Source organism: Penaeus chinensis, chromosome 6, assembly GCF_019202785.1.
Source record: "Penaeus chinensis breed Huanghai No. 1 chromosome 6, ASM1920278v2, whole genome shotgun sequence".
Taxonomy (NCBI): Eukaryota; Metazoa; Arthropoda; class Malacostraca; order Decapoda; family Penaeidae; genus Penaeus; species Penaeus chinensis.
Window position 1 is genome coordinate 21188361 of NC_061824.1, and position 12500 is coordinate 21200860.

The following is a 12500-nucleotide window of genomic DNA, read 5'->3' on the forward strand; positions in this document are numbered from 1 at the left end:
CCTAAATGCATTTATTTTGTAAGATATGTACTATCTGTGAAATATTTGCTATATTTACAATTGTGTATATACATGTAGTCAATTCAATGTAAGCAATATTTGAAACTGGTAAATAGGTGAATTCTAAACCTTATTTTTTTTTTGACAGTTCTCTTGCTCGATAATAAAAAAAAAATTATATTAAGTATATCATAACTATTGAAAGGGACCAACCAAGAAATTTTGGCACTTTTCAACAAGAACTCCAGTATGAAGTCCAAATTCCTTTAGTACTAATATGATTTGTAAAATGTATATTAGAGGGGGAAATAACAGAACCAGTTGATTTAACTTCATGAACTTTAATGTTTACTTTGTTGATGATAGATGTAACCTAAATATATAACCAATAACTATATATTTTATCCTTTCTTCTTTGTTACAAATTTAAATAAAAGAATAAATAAATAAATATAATTTTTTTATAATAATTTATTCATTTATTATTGTTTTGTGCATTCTGAATTAAAAGTATGACAGCCATGGCATTGATTAGACAAGTTCCATTTACTAATGTTTTTTGAAGGGATTTAAGTAAATCTTGCAAACCTTTCACTTTTATTTTAGCACCTCCTCCTTCACATCCAGTAAGCTTGGGATATCTATTGAATGTTATTTTTTTGTGGAGGACACAAATGGTATAGTACTTGGTTGATTAGTGTTTGATAGACAATGAATCACAATTGCTCCTGCAACTTTGGCTCTTTTAGTTATCATATATTTTTGCTCTTTTTATTAAATTAAAGAAGCATTTTTATAACTTGAAAATTCAACATTTGGGGCTTTTTCTTTTTGTTCCAGTGTAGGCCAAAACCAGTATATTGATATAAATGTATATGCTGTATATTGAATATTTATCAATCATTATTATTTTCACATTAGATTTAGCATACCTCTACATTTTGTGAATAACAATATTATTCCTTCGGTCCTAGGAATAATGTGACAGCATTAACCGATATCACTATGGCTAGCCTAATAATATCAGTGATGTTCAGAGCACATATTTGAACTTTTAGAATAATTGCTAAGGTTCTGAAAAATACATTTTCATGAAATTTAAGGGTTACTGGTGCTGTATGTGTCATTTATTTGCTACAGAATAGTTAGTCTCAAATACACAGTTAATGCTGAACTTTCCATTTCAGAACCAGCTCCTTGAGCTGCGGGAGAAGAACTACACCCTGGAGGATAGTCTTCGCAAACACATGAAAGGTAAGATAAAAGAGAATAGAAAACAGGTCTAGAATGTAAAAAATATTTTGTCTTTATACCAGGTATATTTTATTTTGTTCTTTATTTTTATTTTTTAGATGTAAAATTATAAATTAGTTTAAAGTTAATTTTTTTCTCATCTGATATATATGTATATATTTTCTTCTCTTGTTAGAATTGGCTGAGACAAGGACCAGATTAAAGAACCTTAGTGAAGAAAATGATCGCTATCAGACCCTTGTCAAAACTTCAAAGAAAGCTTCAGAGGTGGAACTGTTAATGCGGGATAACAGCTATCTTCGAAATAAATTAAGAGACCAAGAAGAAGATTTTCGACTGCAAAACAACACTCTCTTGCAGGAACTTTCAAGAGTAGGCATACTAAAGTCAATTTGTGTTCTTGTTCTTTCGGACTTCTTTTAACTAAGATTTTCTCATTTATGTTAGATACAAAATGAGACCATATCTAGTGGATATTTTGGGTGGGTGTAACCCAAGATTACAAAAGAATTAGCCCTTTAATCATGCATAAATAAAAAGTGAAAGTGATTCAAGTTTATTTTGTTAGCAATCTGGTAAAATGTAGCAGAATACAGGTACATCACAGTTTAAATTGATAACTTGAATATGGCAGAATTTTCTTATTTTGATAATCATAGTTAACTTCTTTAAGTTTTGATTCACTGTTCATCCTCTGGCATTATATATGCACTGTGAAAAGAGGCCTACCATAATTCTCAATTTGCTTAATTTAATTTTTGTACTATTTTTATTCTCTTCTTAGTCATATAACTCCCTCTTTCAGTTGGTTGGTGAAAATGAACGATATGAAAGACAAGTTGAACTTCTCTGTGGTAACCGCAGCGCAGAGGATAGTGCAGATGGCGACCATGGTTGTACTGACGACTCAAAAGAGGTGAGGAATAGACTGTTTTAGAAGTGTAAGAGGAGATATGCTATATATTTCTTTCCATTTTATGGATAGTTTGTGCTGTTTCCTATATTTATTCATTTCACATTTTGCCTCGTTTCTTTTTACTTAACACAATGCCGATGGGTATGACGTGTACGTACGTGCTATGCCCACTGTGAGTACTTGTTTAATTGTTTTTACACATAGATGGCTACACTTGTACTAAGTCTCCAATGAGCCAATTACGAGTACTGCCTGTCTGGCCCGTTTACCCTTTTCTTTGATTTACGAAATATTTTACGTAATCTTATTTTGCTGTTACTAATGTTAAAAAACAATATAATAATTATAATGTTTATAATAAGAATAACACCATCGATATTCATAGCACTGGTAAAAAATATGTTTTTCCTGCCATTTCAAATCAGGTACGGTCACAAGGTCTACTAATTGACTCCTTTATGGCTAAGCACTAGCAGAGCCATCTATGAGCAGACATTTCACAAAAAGTATAGAAAATAGGCACAGCATTTTCCCCATTTTTTTTCATTTTCCCCGGCGGCATTGGGTTAAATGACTGATAATATAGTTGAATTTTTGATGATATTTTTTTCTTCTTTTTCATCTTTTCATTGTTTTAATACTAACTTTTGCTTTTATTATTAATATTATCTTTACCTTTTGTCATCATCATTATCATTCATTGCTGTTATTGTTCTAACTTTTATGTGTTGTTATGATGATGATGATAACCATGATAACCAGGATAGTGGTAATAAGGATGAAGATGGATGCACACAACATGGACACCCATTCACACACACACACACACACACACACACACACACACACACACACACACACACACACACACACACACACACACACACACACACACACACACACACACACACACACACACACACACACACACACACACACACACACACACACACACACACACACACAGCCATTCAGGCAGAATCACAAGCAGTACTCTAGAGATGGGAATATGTTCTTGTTTCATATTTAGATGTGTTTAAAAGTTTGTCGTGTTTTGTCATTACTCTTTGATCCTTTTCAGCAAACTTTTTGATCTCTCCTTATGGCAGGTGATACGTCTCCGGGGGGAACTTACTGCAATTGAGAAGAAGCTATATGAATCCGAAACAAAAGCAGAGGCTGATGGAAGTGCAATGAAGGACAAGATTGCTGCCTTAAATTTACAAATTACACAGTTAACAAATGTTTTAAAAACCCATTCTATTCCTGTGTAAGTAAAATTTAACTTGTATAGATTGTTATAAGAAGAGTAGGCGTATACTTGTTCTGTATATAAGTTTGATTATGCCTTTCATCATTTTGAGGAAAAAAAGTAAATATGCTCCTGTGTGTAATATATATATTATCTTAGAATTTTAATGTACATTGTGTTGTCTTTTCCTGTATATTTGTCTGAATTTGATAATTAAAAGAAGGCATATGTACATAGATCAGCCCTCATTTTTCCATACATTGGAATTAATGTTAATACCAGGATCACATTTTCCATGTTTGATCCATCCAAATAAGGATGCATTTATTCTGCATATATTAAAAACTAGGAAAACCATATTCATCTGTGTTGTTGAAGAAGAAAATCTGAAAATTGCAACATTATATAATGCTCTCCATTTTCTAACTTGCAGTTAATATGAAAGGATATTAATATGATATTTTAGGAGGTGGATTTGGCTTTATACAAAACTCCTTAATCAAGTTACAGCATAAAAAGAAGCAATCATTCAGTTGTCCCCTCTTCCTCAGTGATGAAGGAGAAATCAGCTTAAGTCAAGGAGGAGGAGTAAGCTTTAAGAAACTGTCCCTGCAGGATGATGACGGCCTTGAAACACACCCAGAGAGACCGGGTGGTAAGATGTGAAATTAATCACTTGTAATTCAATACTACATTTTGTTTATTTTTAAAGATCTGTGTTTGTATAAAGTAATTGCCCATATTCTGAATGTTATTTTATTTCCAGAAACACTTCAGTACTATCAGGAGAAGACAACCCAGTTGCAGCATGAAGTAGTAACAGCGAATACACAGCTGAGAGAGGAAAATGAGAGAGCATCATCATTGATCATAGAAAAAGAGAAATTAGAGAATGAGTTAAAGGAAGCAAATGAGAGGTGAGTAATTCCCTTTATATGGGATTTCATTTTGTAATTTTATATAAGTATATATATATATATATTTCTTTTTACCTGTTAAATTTCTTAGATTACTCATTATTAAGGCAGTTTAAGTAAATTATGTAGTAATGGGAAACATTTAATCCAGCCTCTGTCAACTTTATTTTGGAAATGTACATTGTCATACAACTTTCATGTGCTGTGGTTGCAGGCATGTTGAGCCATTGACATCAGATTATGTTGCTGGCACTTTCTTTTGCTGTGTTTATTGTTCTCAGGAATCTTGCAAAGATATGTGATTATTAACCTGTCATTTGTTTGAATGTAGCTCTGTGAATGTTTAAGTCATGTTGTCATAATGCAAAGTTTGCTGATTCTTAACCCTTCCATGATGGGTTCTATCAATTAATGTGAGTCTTGCAATTTTTAGGCATTCTTAACTCCCCCTCTTTAACATAGACATCATTCAACTTACACCCTTGATAGACCACAAGTGATACAGTGATCATTTGACCTTCAAAAAATTATTTCTATAAATCCTAGAACATTCATCAATGCTGCTTTCTTTCTTAAGCCATTCAATATCACTTCATTCCTTACCAACTTGGCATCTCAAGTATTTTCAGTGAAATATGATCTTGTCCAACTAGCCAGTCCATCAGAACATGGACAGCAAATTAAATTGCAAAACTTTTATACCAGACAATAACCAAAACTATTGAAACGGATTAGAAGATAGATATATAATGAAAATTGGCTATTAGTGTTGACACAGTGGGGGTTACACAGTCACATCTAACCTGTATTGGAAGAGTTAACCCACAGATTGTTGGTGACAGATATGAATTTTAACCCAAAAGGCCTGGGAAAATGTTGTGTTCACTGTAGTATTGTTTTGTGAAATGTCTCTGCACATAGATGGCTCTGCAAGTGCTTAGCCACAAAGGAGTTAGTTAGTAGACCTTGTGAGCTTACCTGATTTCACCTTTCCTTGAGTTTGCAGGAAAAATGCTTCTTTTGCTAATGGTATCACTATCAATGTTGTTCATTTTATTATAGAATTTGTAATTATTATAGTGTTATTAACATTACTAACAGCAATATTAGATACCAGAGAATATTTTCGAAAATCAAGGAAAAGGGTAAACAGATGAGACGGGAAGTACTCGTAATTGGCTCATTGGTGACTTAGTAATTGTGGAACCATCTATGTGTAAAAACAATTAATGAATTAAACTCACAGTGGGCATGACATGTACATCAATTCCATCCCAGGCAGCTTGGGGTTAATTACTGAGCTTGTTTCATGTTTATATACTTTCTTTATAATTTATATAGGAAATCCACAATCTCACAGTATATGATCACTTTGAGATGATCATTTTGATCTGAGTCAGCAGAAGGGTCCAATATAATTAGGAAAATTGATTTAGGTGTGAACAAGTGTTATTTTATATGTTTTTGAAATATTATAAAGGAAAAGAAGATTTTTGATGGAAAGTCTTAAAGATAAAAAAATATATATATATAAACAAGAAGGACAAAGAGTGTATTGCATTGGTCTTGCCAGCACAGCAGTGTTATGACAATGCAAGAATACTACCCAAAATTTAACTAGTTATAAATATAACATTTACTTGTATGATACTGAATGCACTGAATGAATAGTTTACATTAGTTTAAAATGGTTGAAGGGTTTTCATGATTTGAATTTCTTTAGAACTGCAATTGGAATTACTATTGTATATTGTAGTATGTATGTATGTTGGGAGTTTGGTCATATATGGCTGCAGGTTTGGTTTAGCCTGGGCTTGAAATGAGGTAAAATAAAATTCTTAGCCTTGCTTAACTAAACTATTTTCTTTGGTATATATAAAAAAAAATGATGTTTTGCATCATGCATGGTAGTTTCCAAAGCTTTTTGGGACAGACCCCTTCCTTTTAGTTTGCAAACAAATTATTCAAAAGAAAGTAAGGTCTCAAAGTTTGACACTGAAGTAGTATTATTAGTGAACCTGCTTCAATAGGTTAGCAGAAGCACTGGCCGAGGCTGAGAGGAAGAGCAGAGAAATGGAGCAAAAGAAGCACCACGAAGCAGGGAAGCAGAAAGAGGTAGAGGCACAACTAAGGTAAGGGCTATGAGTGTAGGCAGACATATCCTCACTCTGCTTCAGCTTTGTCAGTCTAAGCAAAGTGCATGTACTTGTGCTTCGTGATTATTAAATGTTTCTTTAAGTCTGGACTGATTATTATGCCAGGATTTAGGGGATTTATGAAAAGCCAGAATCATGTGTTGAAATTTAATTGTATTTATGTTGTGCATTATTTTTGGGTATGTAGGATTTTTGGATTTTTATGGAGCAGTTCCTGTGATTACCATGATTCTGGAATTCTAACTGAAAAAGTATAGTTTCTTCTGCTTCTTATAAACCTTGAGCCTTTGGTAACAGGTAAGTCTTCATAGGCGCACAGGACTCTGGAAATGTGAGACATTGCACAAAAATCAGTAAGTTGATTTGGCACAAGAAGAGTGCAACCCAAATGGTCAACAAAGCAATATCACAAAAATGGATGTGAAGCAGCACTCACATATTATTACTAAGAAGAAAGGCATAATTGTAATAGTTTTTATATACTTTGCATCACTTCCACAAAGTACTACACATGATGGAATGGCTAAGTACGGTGTCTGTAGTCAATACTTGTTACCAGTATGGGCTTATATCATCTGCTGCTTGTACAGGCTCCTATATCACCAGTACTCCATGCAGGCAGTAGGTAGGTAATGATTTGGGAAAATTTGTTCCAGTACTTTATCACATAGCTTGTTGTTTGTTTTAACAAAACTTTTTTTTTCTTTTAATATGTTACAGTATTCTATTCCCTGGGAAGTAGAAAATGTTATAGTTCTTTTTTTTTCCCTTGAGAATTAGAAAAATAGATATGCAGTTAATTACTAGTAACGTGTAAGTTTTAAAACTGACATATATTTAAGATGTTTTAGATGTTTGTGATATTAGTAGCTAGAATGCTGTTTATAATCAAGGCAAATTATATATATTAGTAAGTCATTAGACTTGAATAAGAGATAGATAGATAACATATGTGTTCTTTCTAATATAAAGCAACTAATTTGCACTGCATTGATAATGAATGAACCATTTATTATCTGTGGTACATTTGTGTATTTGAGATTGTTCCTTCAGATAATTTATTTTTATTCTATACTTCATTATAAAGAAGAATACCAATAAATAGTGGAATAGATATAAATAAATAGAAGGCATTTATATACAACTATAAAATAGAATAGGGAAAATTATACCCAGCAAAATGGAAGTTATAAGGAGCAAGTACATGCATATCTTTACACCTTCTTATGATAAGATATTGGGAGGAATGGGATATATGAGAAGGTATGCATAGTCATTATTTTTGTTAAATAATTTTCTGTAGCTTCTATGAAACTGTTATCATTTGTGGTTTTCCAGGATTAGCAGATCATTTAGATGTATACACATTCTTCAGTGAATGTTGTTTCGAGAGTTACCAGACTAAATTACTCAAGTTAGCAATATCATAGAAATGTCTTTTATCTTTTGTATTTTCTTTTTTTTTTTTAAGCTTAATCAGATTGAAAATTACTTCCTTAGCTTGGATTTATGTGCTAATTATGACTACCTTTATAGGGAAGAACTGGGGACGGTACAGTGTGAACTGAAAGAGACAAAGGAGAATTTAGTGCAATCAGATTCAAGCCTCACTGAAAAGACCACCCAGTGTGACAGTTTGCTTCAGGCAGTTGATCAGCTAAAGGAGAAACTAGAAGCAACAGAGAAGAGAATAGAAGAAAATGAGGTACTGATTCAGGAGAAGGAGAGCAAGCTGGAAGGTACGTCTTTAGATTTCTCGGAAACTTGGTTGATGACTCTACATGGGCTGCTGAAGGAGTGAATGATGTGTCTGGAATATTAGTTTTACTTTATTTCTAATTGTACAGTTTGATTGGTTTATTTGTTGTCAAAGCATTTGATGTTGTGTTTTTATAATTCTCTGTATGGTTCTCGTTTTTGATACGTAAAACAGTAATGAAAAATAATGCAAATATGCATGTGGTATTATTTAAACAAATGCTGATTCAAGTTTTTATATGCATGTCTCTGCTAATTCTATAACTGTGCTCTACTTTTTAGGCATTCAAGAGAAAGTGGATGCTTTGACTGAGGAAATAAGCAACCTGCTGGAAGAGAAGGAGGCTTTGGTGAGGGAAAGAGAGGATGTCCAACTGAAAGTCACTGAGCTCTCCAAAGAGGGTGAATCCCAGCGGGCACAGATTGACGAGCAAACAAAGGTTCATATATTTGAGGCTTATCATAAGCCAGTGATATAGATGTTGCAGTTGGATTAGAGATTTCATTTAAACAGAAATAGTTACATAGAAGGAATAACTTTAGCTTATAGTCACTTAAATTTTCTCATCTCAGTTGGCAGAGAGTCGAAAGAATCTCATTGAGGAAATGAAGACACACTTAGAGGAAGAAGCTCAACGGCACAAACAAGAAGTTGAGCAACTGTCAGTGCGTCATGGGGAAGAGATTGCAGCTGTGTCCATGGAAAATCAACAACTTAAGGTACGAAAGCATGGTCTTTGCAGGGAATGTCAGTTTTGATATAATTTTTTGGTAACCTTGCTATTAATTTTTTTCTTAGATTTTCTTTTTTCTCTGACATAGAAAAACAAGATTTATATTAAATATAGGAACTAGAGAAGGTAAATGAAGCACAGGAGCTATTTTTTATTTCCCTTCTTCTAGGCCCAACTGCATGATGTGAACGAAAAGTTAAATGAAGTAATGAATCTCAAAGAAAATGTAAGATCTTTAGAGGGTCAGAAATCTCAGCTGCAGGAAGAAAACACAAAGCTGCTGGGAGACCTTGAAGCAGCCCATAAACTGACACAAGAGGAAATCAACAGGGTTACAGCTGAGAAGCTACAGGAAATGCAAGACATGAGGAATACCTGGGATGAAGAGAGGAGAGTAAGCTGAAATTTTCTTTTTAAGTATTGAACAGAGATAACCCTATTTTTTGAAACCCCTTGTGTGTTAAATTATGAAAAATTGATAGAAAATATGGTGTAGAAAGTAATTGATAATCAAGTAAAGTTAGGTTAAAATTCATGTGATGATAAATGTATGTATGAATTTTTATTCATTTATTTATTTTTGTGTCATTTAAATGTTTCACTATTTTATTTTCTCTTTCATTCACAAGGACCTACAAACACAACTTGAAATCAGCAATATACAACGACAAGAGAGTGAAGAAGCTATAGAAGCCTTGAAACGAAAGGTAGTGCCATGAATATTACCATCTTTCTCCTGCTGTGCTGTTGAAATTTTTCAGTAAATAGATAGGAGCATTTAGATAATAACTCAATATTTATTTCCCCCCAAAAAATCATCAGGTTTCTGATGGAGAAGAAGAGCAAAGGATTCATGAGCGCAAGGGAATGACACTGCTTAAGGACCTCAAGAAACAGCTGGCTGTTGAGCGGAAACGTGCAGATCGCCTTCAGGAGAAGCTGAGCCAGCTCTTGACAGATCCTGCTCAGTTAACTGCAATTACAAGTAAATATGCATTTGTAGATGTACATCTTTATTTAACTGAATATATATAGGAAAAATATGGTAGAAAGCTCCAAACTTCCTAACATAATGACTGTTGACCTTATAGCAATGTCAGAAGTCGGCGATGATGTGAGCAGTGTTTCCTCATGGTCTATGGTGTCAGGAGAACCTCGGGATTCTTCTACAAGGGAAAACAGCATTATTGCCTCACCACAGGTTTGCCACATATGAATCTTTATTTATTTAATCAAAATTAGGTATTGTGATAAGGGCACATGTCTCATTAAAGTGTAAGATACTTATCCTAATAGGAGTGCTTGAAAGATGCTAACAATCAAGATTAATCTCTTGTTCACATCCTTTAGGGCTCCCCGCCTCCTGGTGTTGTAACTGAGGAAACAGCCTCCCTTGTAAATCGACTCACAGATCTCCAACAACAGAAGTGGCAGCTAGAGGAACGCATCACTCACTTAGAGTCATCCTGTTCAGCAATGGCTGATGATTTGCTGAAAAAATCTGCCATCATCCAACACTATTGTATGGACCAGAAAGTTGGTAAGTTGTCTTTGCGAATTTGCACGGTGCATCCAAGAGCCACAAAAAACAGAAAGTACACCTTGGCAACCTAGTATAACCCGAACCACCCTAGATTTTTTATATATATCTGTTAACCCAGCTAGTTTGAAAATCATATATATTTCACTTATTTCTATCCTCCCCAATTGGCATGTATAACAGATTGATTTATTAATCGTGATCTCTAACTTTTAGATATGCTTAATGTCTTAGTACAAGAATGACTTATATCATGTGTCTTTATGACCAAAAAACTAAAGACAAAAGACTTTGATTTAACAAATTAAAAAAAAAAAAAAAAAAAAAAAAGGATGGTGTAGGGTCACCAATTGCCCAATATTCTCCTTTAGGCGTTCATTGGGAGACTGTTACTCACCACAGCTACTCCGATTTCATGGGTATTACTAGAAGACAATTCCTATAGCATTATCATCTATTTTACAGACAGCACACCATCCACTCCTTCTTCTCCACAAGCTGCCAATTTGGGTGAGAAATTGAGCGTGAGACGCATGCTGGAGGTGGTCCGAGGCCATAGTAGTGAGGAATCCACCAAGGAGATAAACCGCCGTCTCCAGGGCCTCCTTGAAGAAACACTATCCAAGAACATGCAGCTTCATCAAGATGTGGACAATCTCTCAGAGCAGGTCCATCAGCTGTCCATCCTGGCGGCACAAAAGACACAGAGGGAAACGTCTCCTCCAGCTGATGCCTAAGATCAAGGCAGATTGATAGCTGCCCAGGGTATGGCATCCCTTCCTGTGATTTTCATTAATTCTATGGTTGCCAGATGGATTGTTTGAAATGGTTGGGGGTTGTTTTGATAATGGAATCCAATAGGCTTCCTGATGTGTTTTAACCAAAGGTTGAATTTTCATTCTTTCTTCCGTGTGTGGAGTTTATAAAGTTTTATGAAATAGAAAAGGGTAGATGCTTTAATTAAATCTTCCATCTTGATTTCTTTTAGTAGAGGTTTTAGAACATATCAGTAGTAGCTGCGAATGAACCAGATGATATATTACTAATTTGTGAATTATATTACTGATACTTTTTGTAATCATGTTTACAGTATATAGAAAAAGACAGATTTCAAGCAGTTTGTTTTATGAATCTTTTTAATAGATTGAAAATTTTCTTGAAGATGCTAAACATGTCTGTTTGATAAATGTATATTTACGGTAACCCAGCTATGGCCTGATGTTTGAAACCAATCACTCGTTTGCAAAGCTTCTACGTTGTTATTTTGATCATAGGGAAAGATAGTTGATTAGATACCCAAATTAGATAGTGGTTGTTTCTTGGAAAGAGGTTCACAGGAAATGTTGCTTTTTGGTAGTTATCGGCTTCATTTTTGCTTGTTCCTGTTTTCAGATAAACAGTTTAGAATGGGAGAATGTAAGTTAAGTACAGGTATGTACACATAAACATTCTTGCCAACTAGCGTGCGCACACACACACACACACACACACACACACACACACACACACACACACACACACACACACACACACACACACACACACACACACACACACACATACACACACATACACACACACACACACACACACACACACACACACACACACACACACACACACACACACACACACACACACACACACACATACACACACACACACACACACACACACACACACACACACACACACACACACACACACACACACACACACACACACACACACACACACATATACACACATGTATATATGTATATATGTATGTATATATATATTTATATTTATATTTATATTTATATTTATATTTATATATACATATATATACATATATATACATATATATATATATATATATATATATATATATATATATATGTATATATATATATATATGTATATATATATATGTATGCATATACATACATATACATACATACATACATATATGAGGTGTCAAATCTAGAGGA

General features: G+C 34.0%; 1 protein-coding gene across 1 annotated transcript in view; it reads left to right on the forward strand.

Annotated features, from left to right (window-relative positions):
• LOC125026299 (GRIP1-associated protein 1-like) overlaps positions 1-11472 on the forward strand; it is an 11865-nt gene extending 393 nt beyond the window's left edge. Inside the window, exons 2-17 of the mRNA XM_047614634.1 lie at positions 1188-1254; positions 1430-1626; positions 2060-2170; positions 3280-3440; positions 3974-4077; positions 4189-4339; positions 6370-6471; positions 8032-8234; positions 8536-8693; positions 8827-8973; positions 9157-9381; positions 9617-9694; positions 9810-9972; positions 10079-10188; positions 10338-10527; positions 10993-11472. Of these exons, the coding sequence (XP_047470590.1) occupies positions 1188-1254; positions 1430-1626; positions 2060-2170; positions 3280-3440; positions 3974-4077; positions 4189-4339; positions 6370-6471; positions 8032-8234; positions 8536-8693; positions 8827-8973; positions 9157-9381; positions 9617-9694; positions 9810-9972; positions 10079-10188; positions 10338-10527; positions 10993-11264 (2439 nt within the window). The 3' untranslated portion in view covers positions 11265-11472. The remainder of the gene's footprint in view (positions 1-1187; positions 1255-1429; positions 1627-2059; positions 2171-3279; positions 3441-3973; positions 4078-4188; positions 4340-6369; positions 6472-8031; positions 8235-8535; positions 8694-8826; positions 8974-9156; positions 9382-9616; positions 9695-9809; positions 9973-10078; positions 10189-10337; positions 10528-10992) is intronic.
• The last annotated feature ends 1028 nt before the right edge of the window (positions 11473-12500 follow it).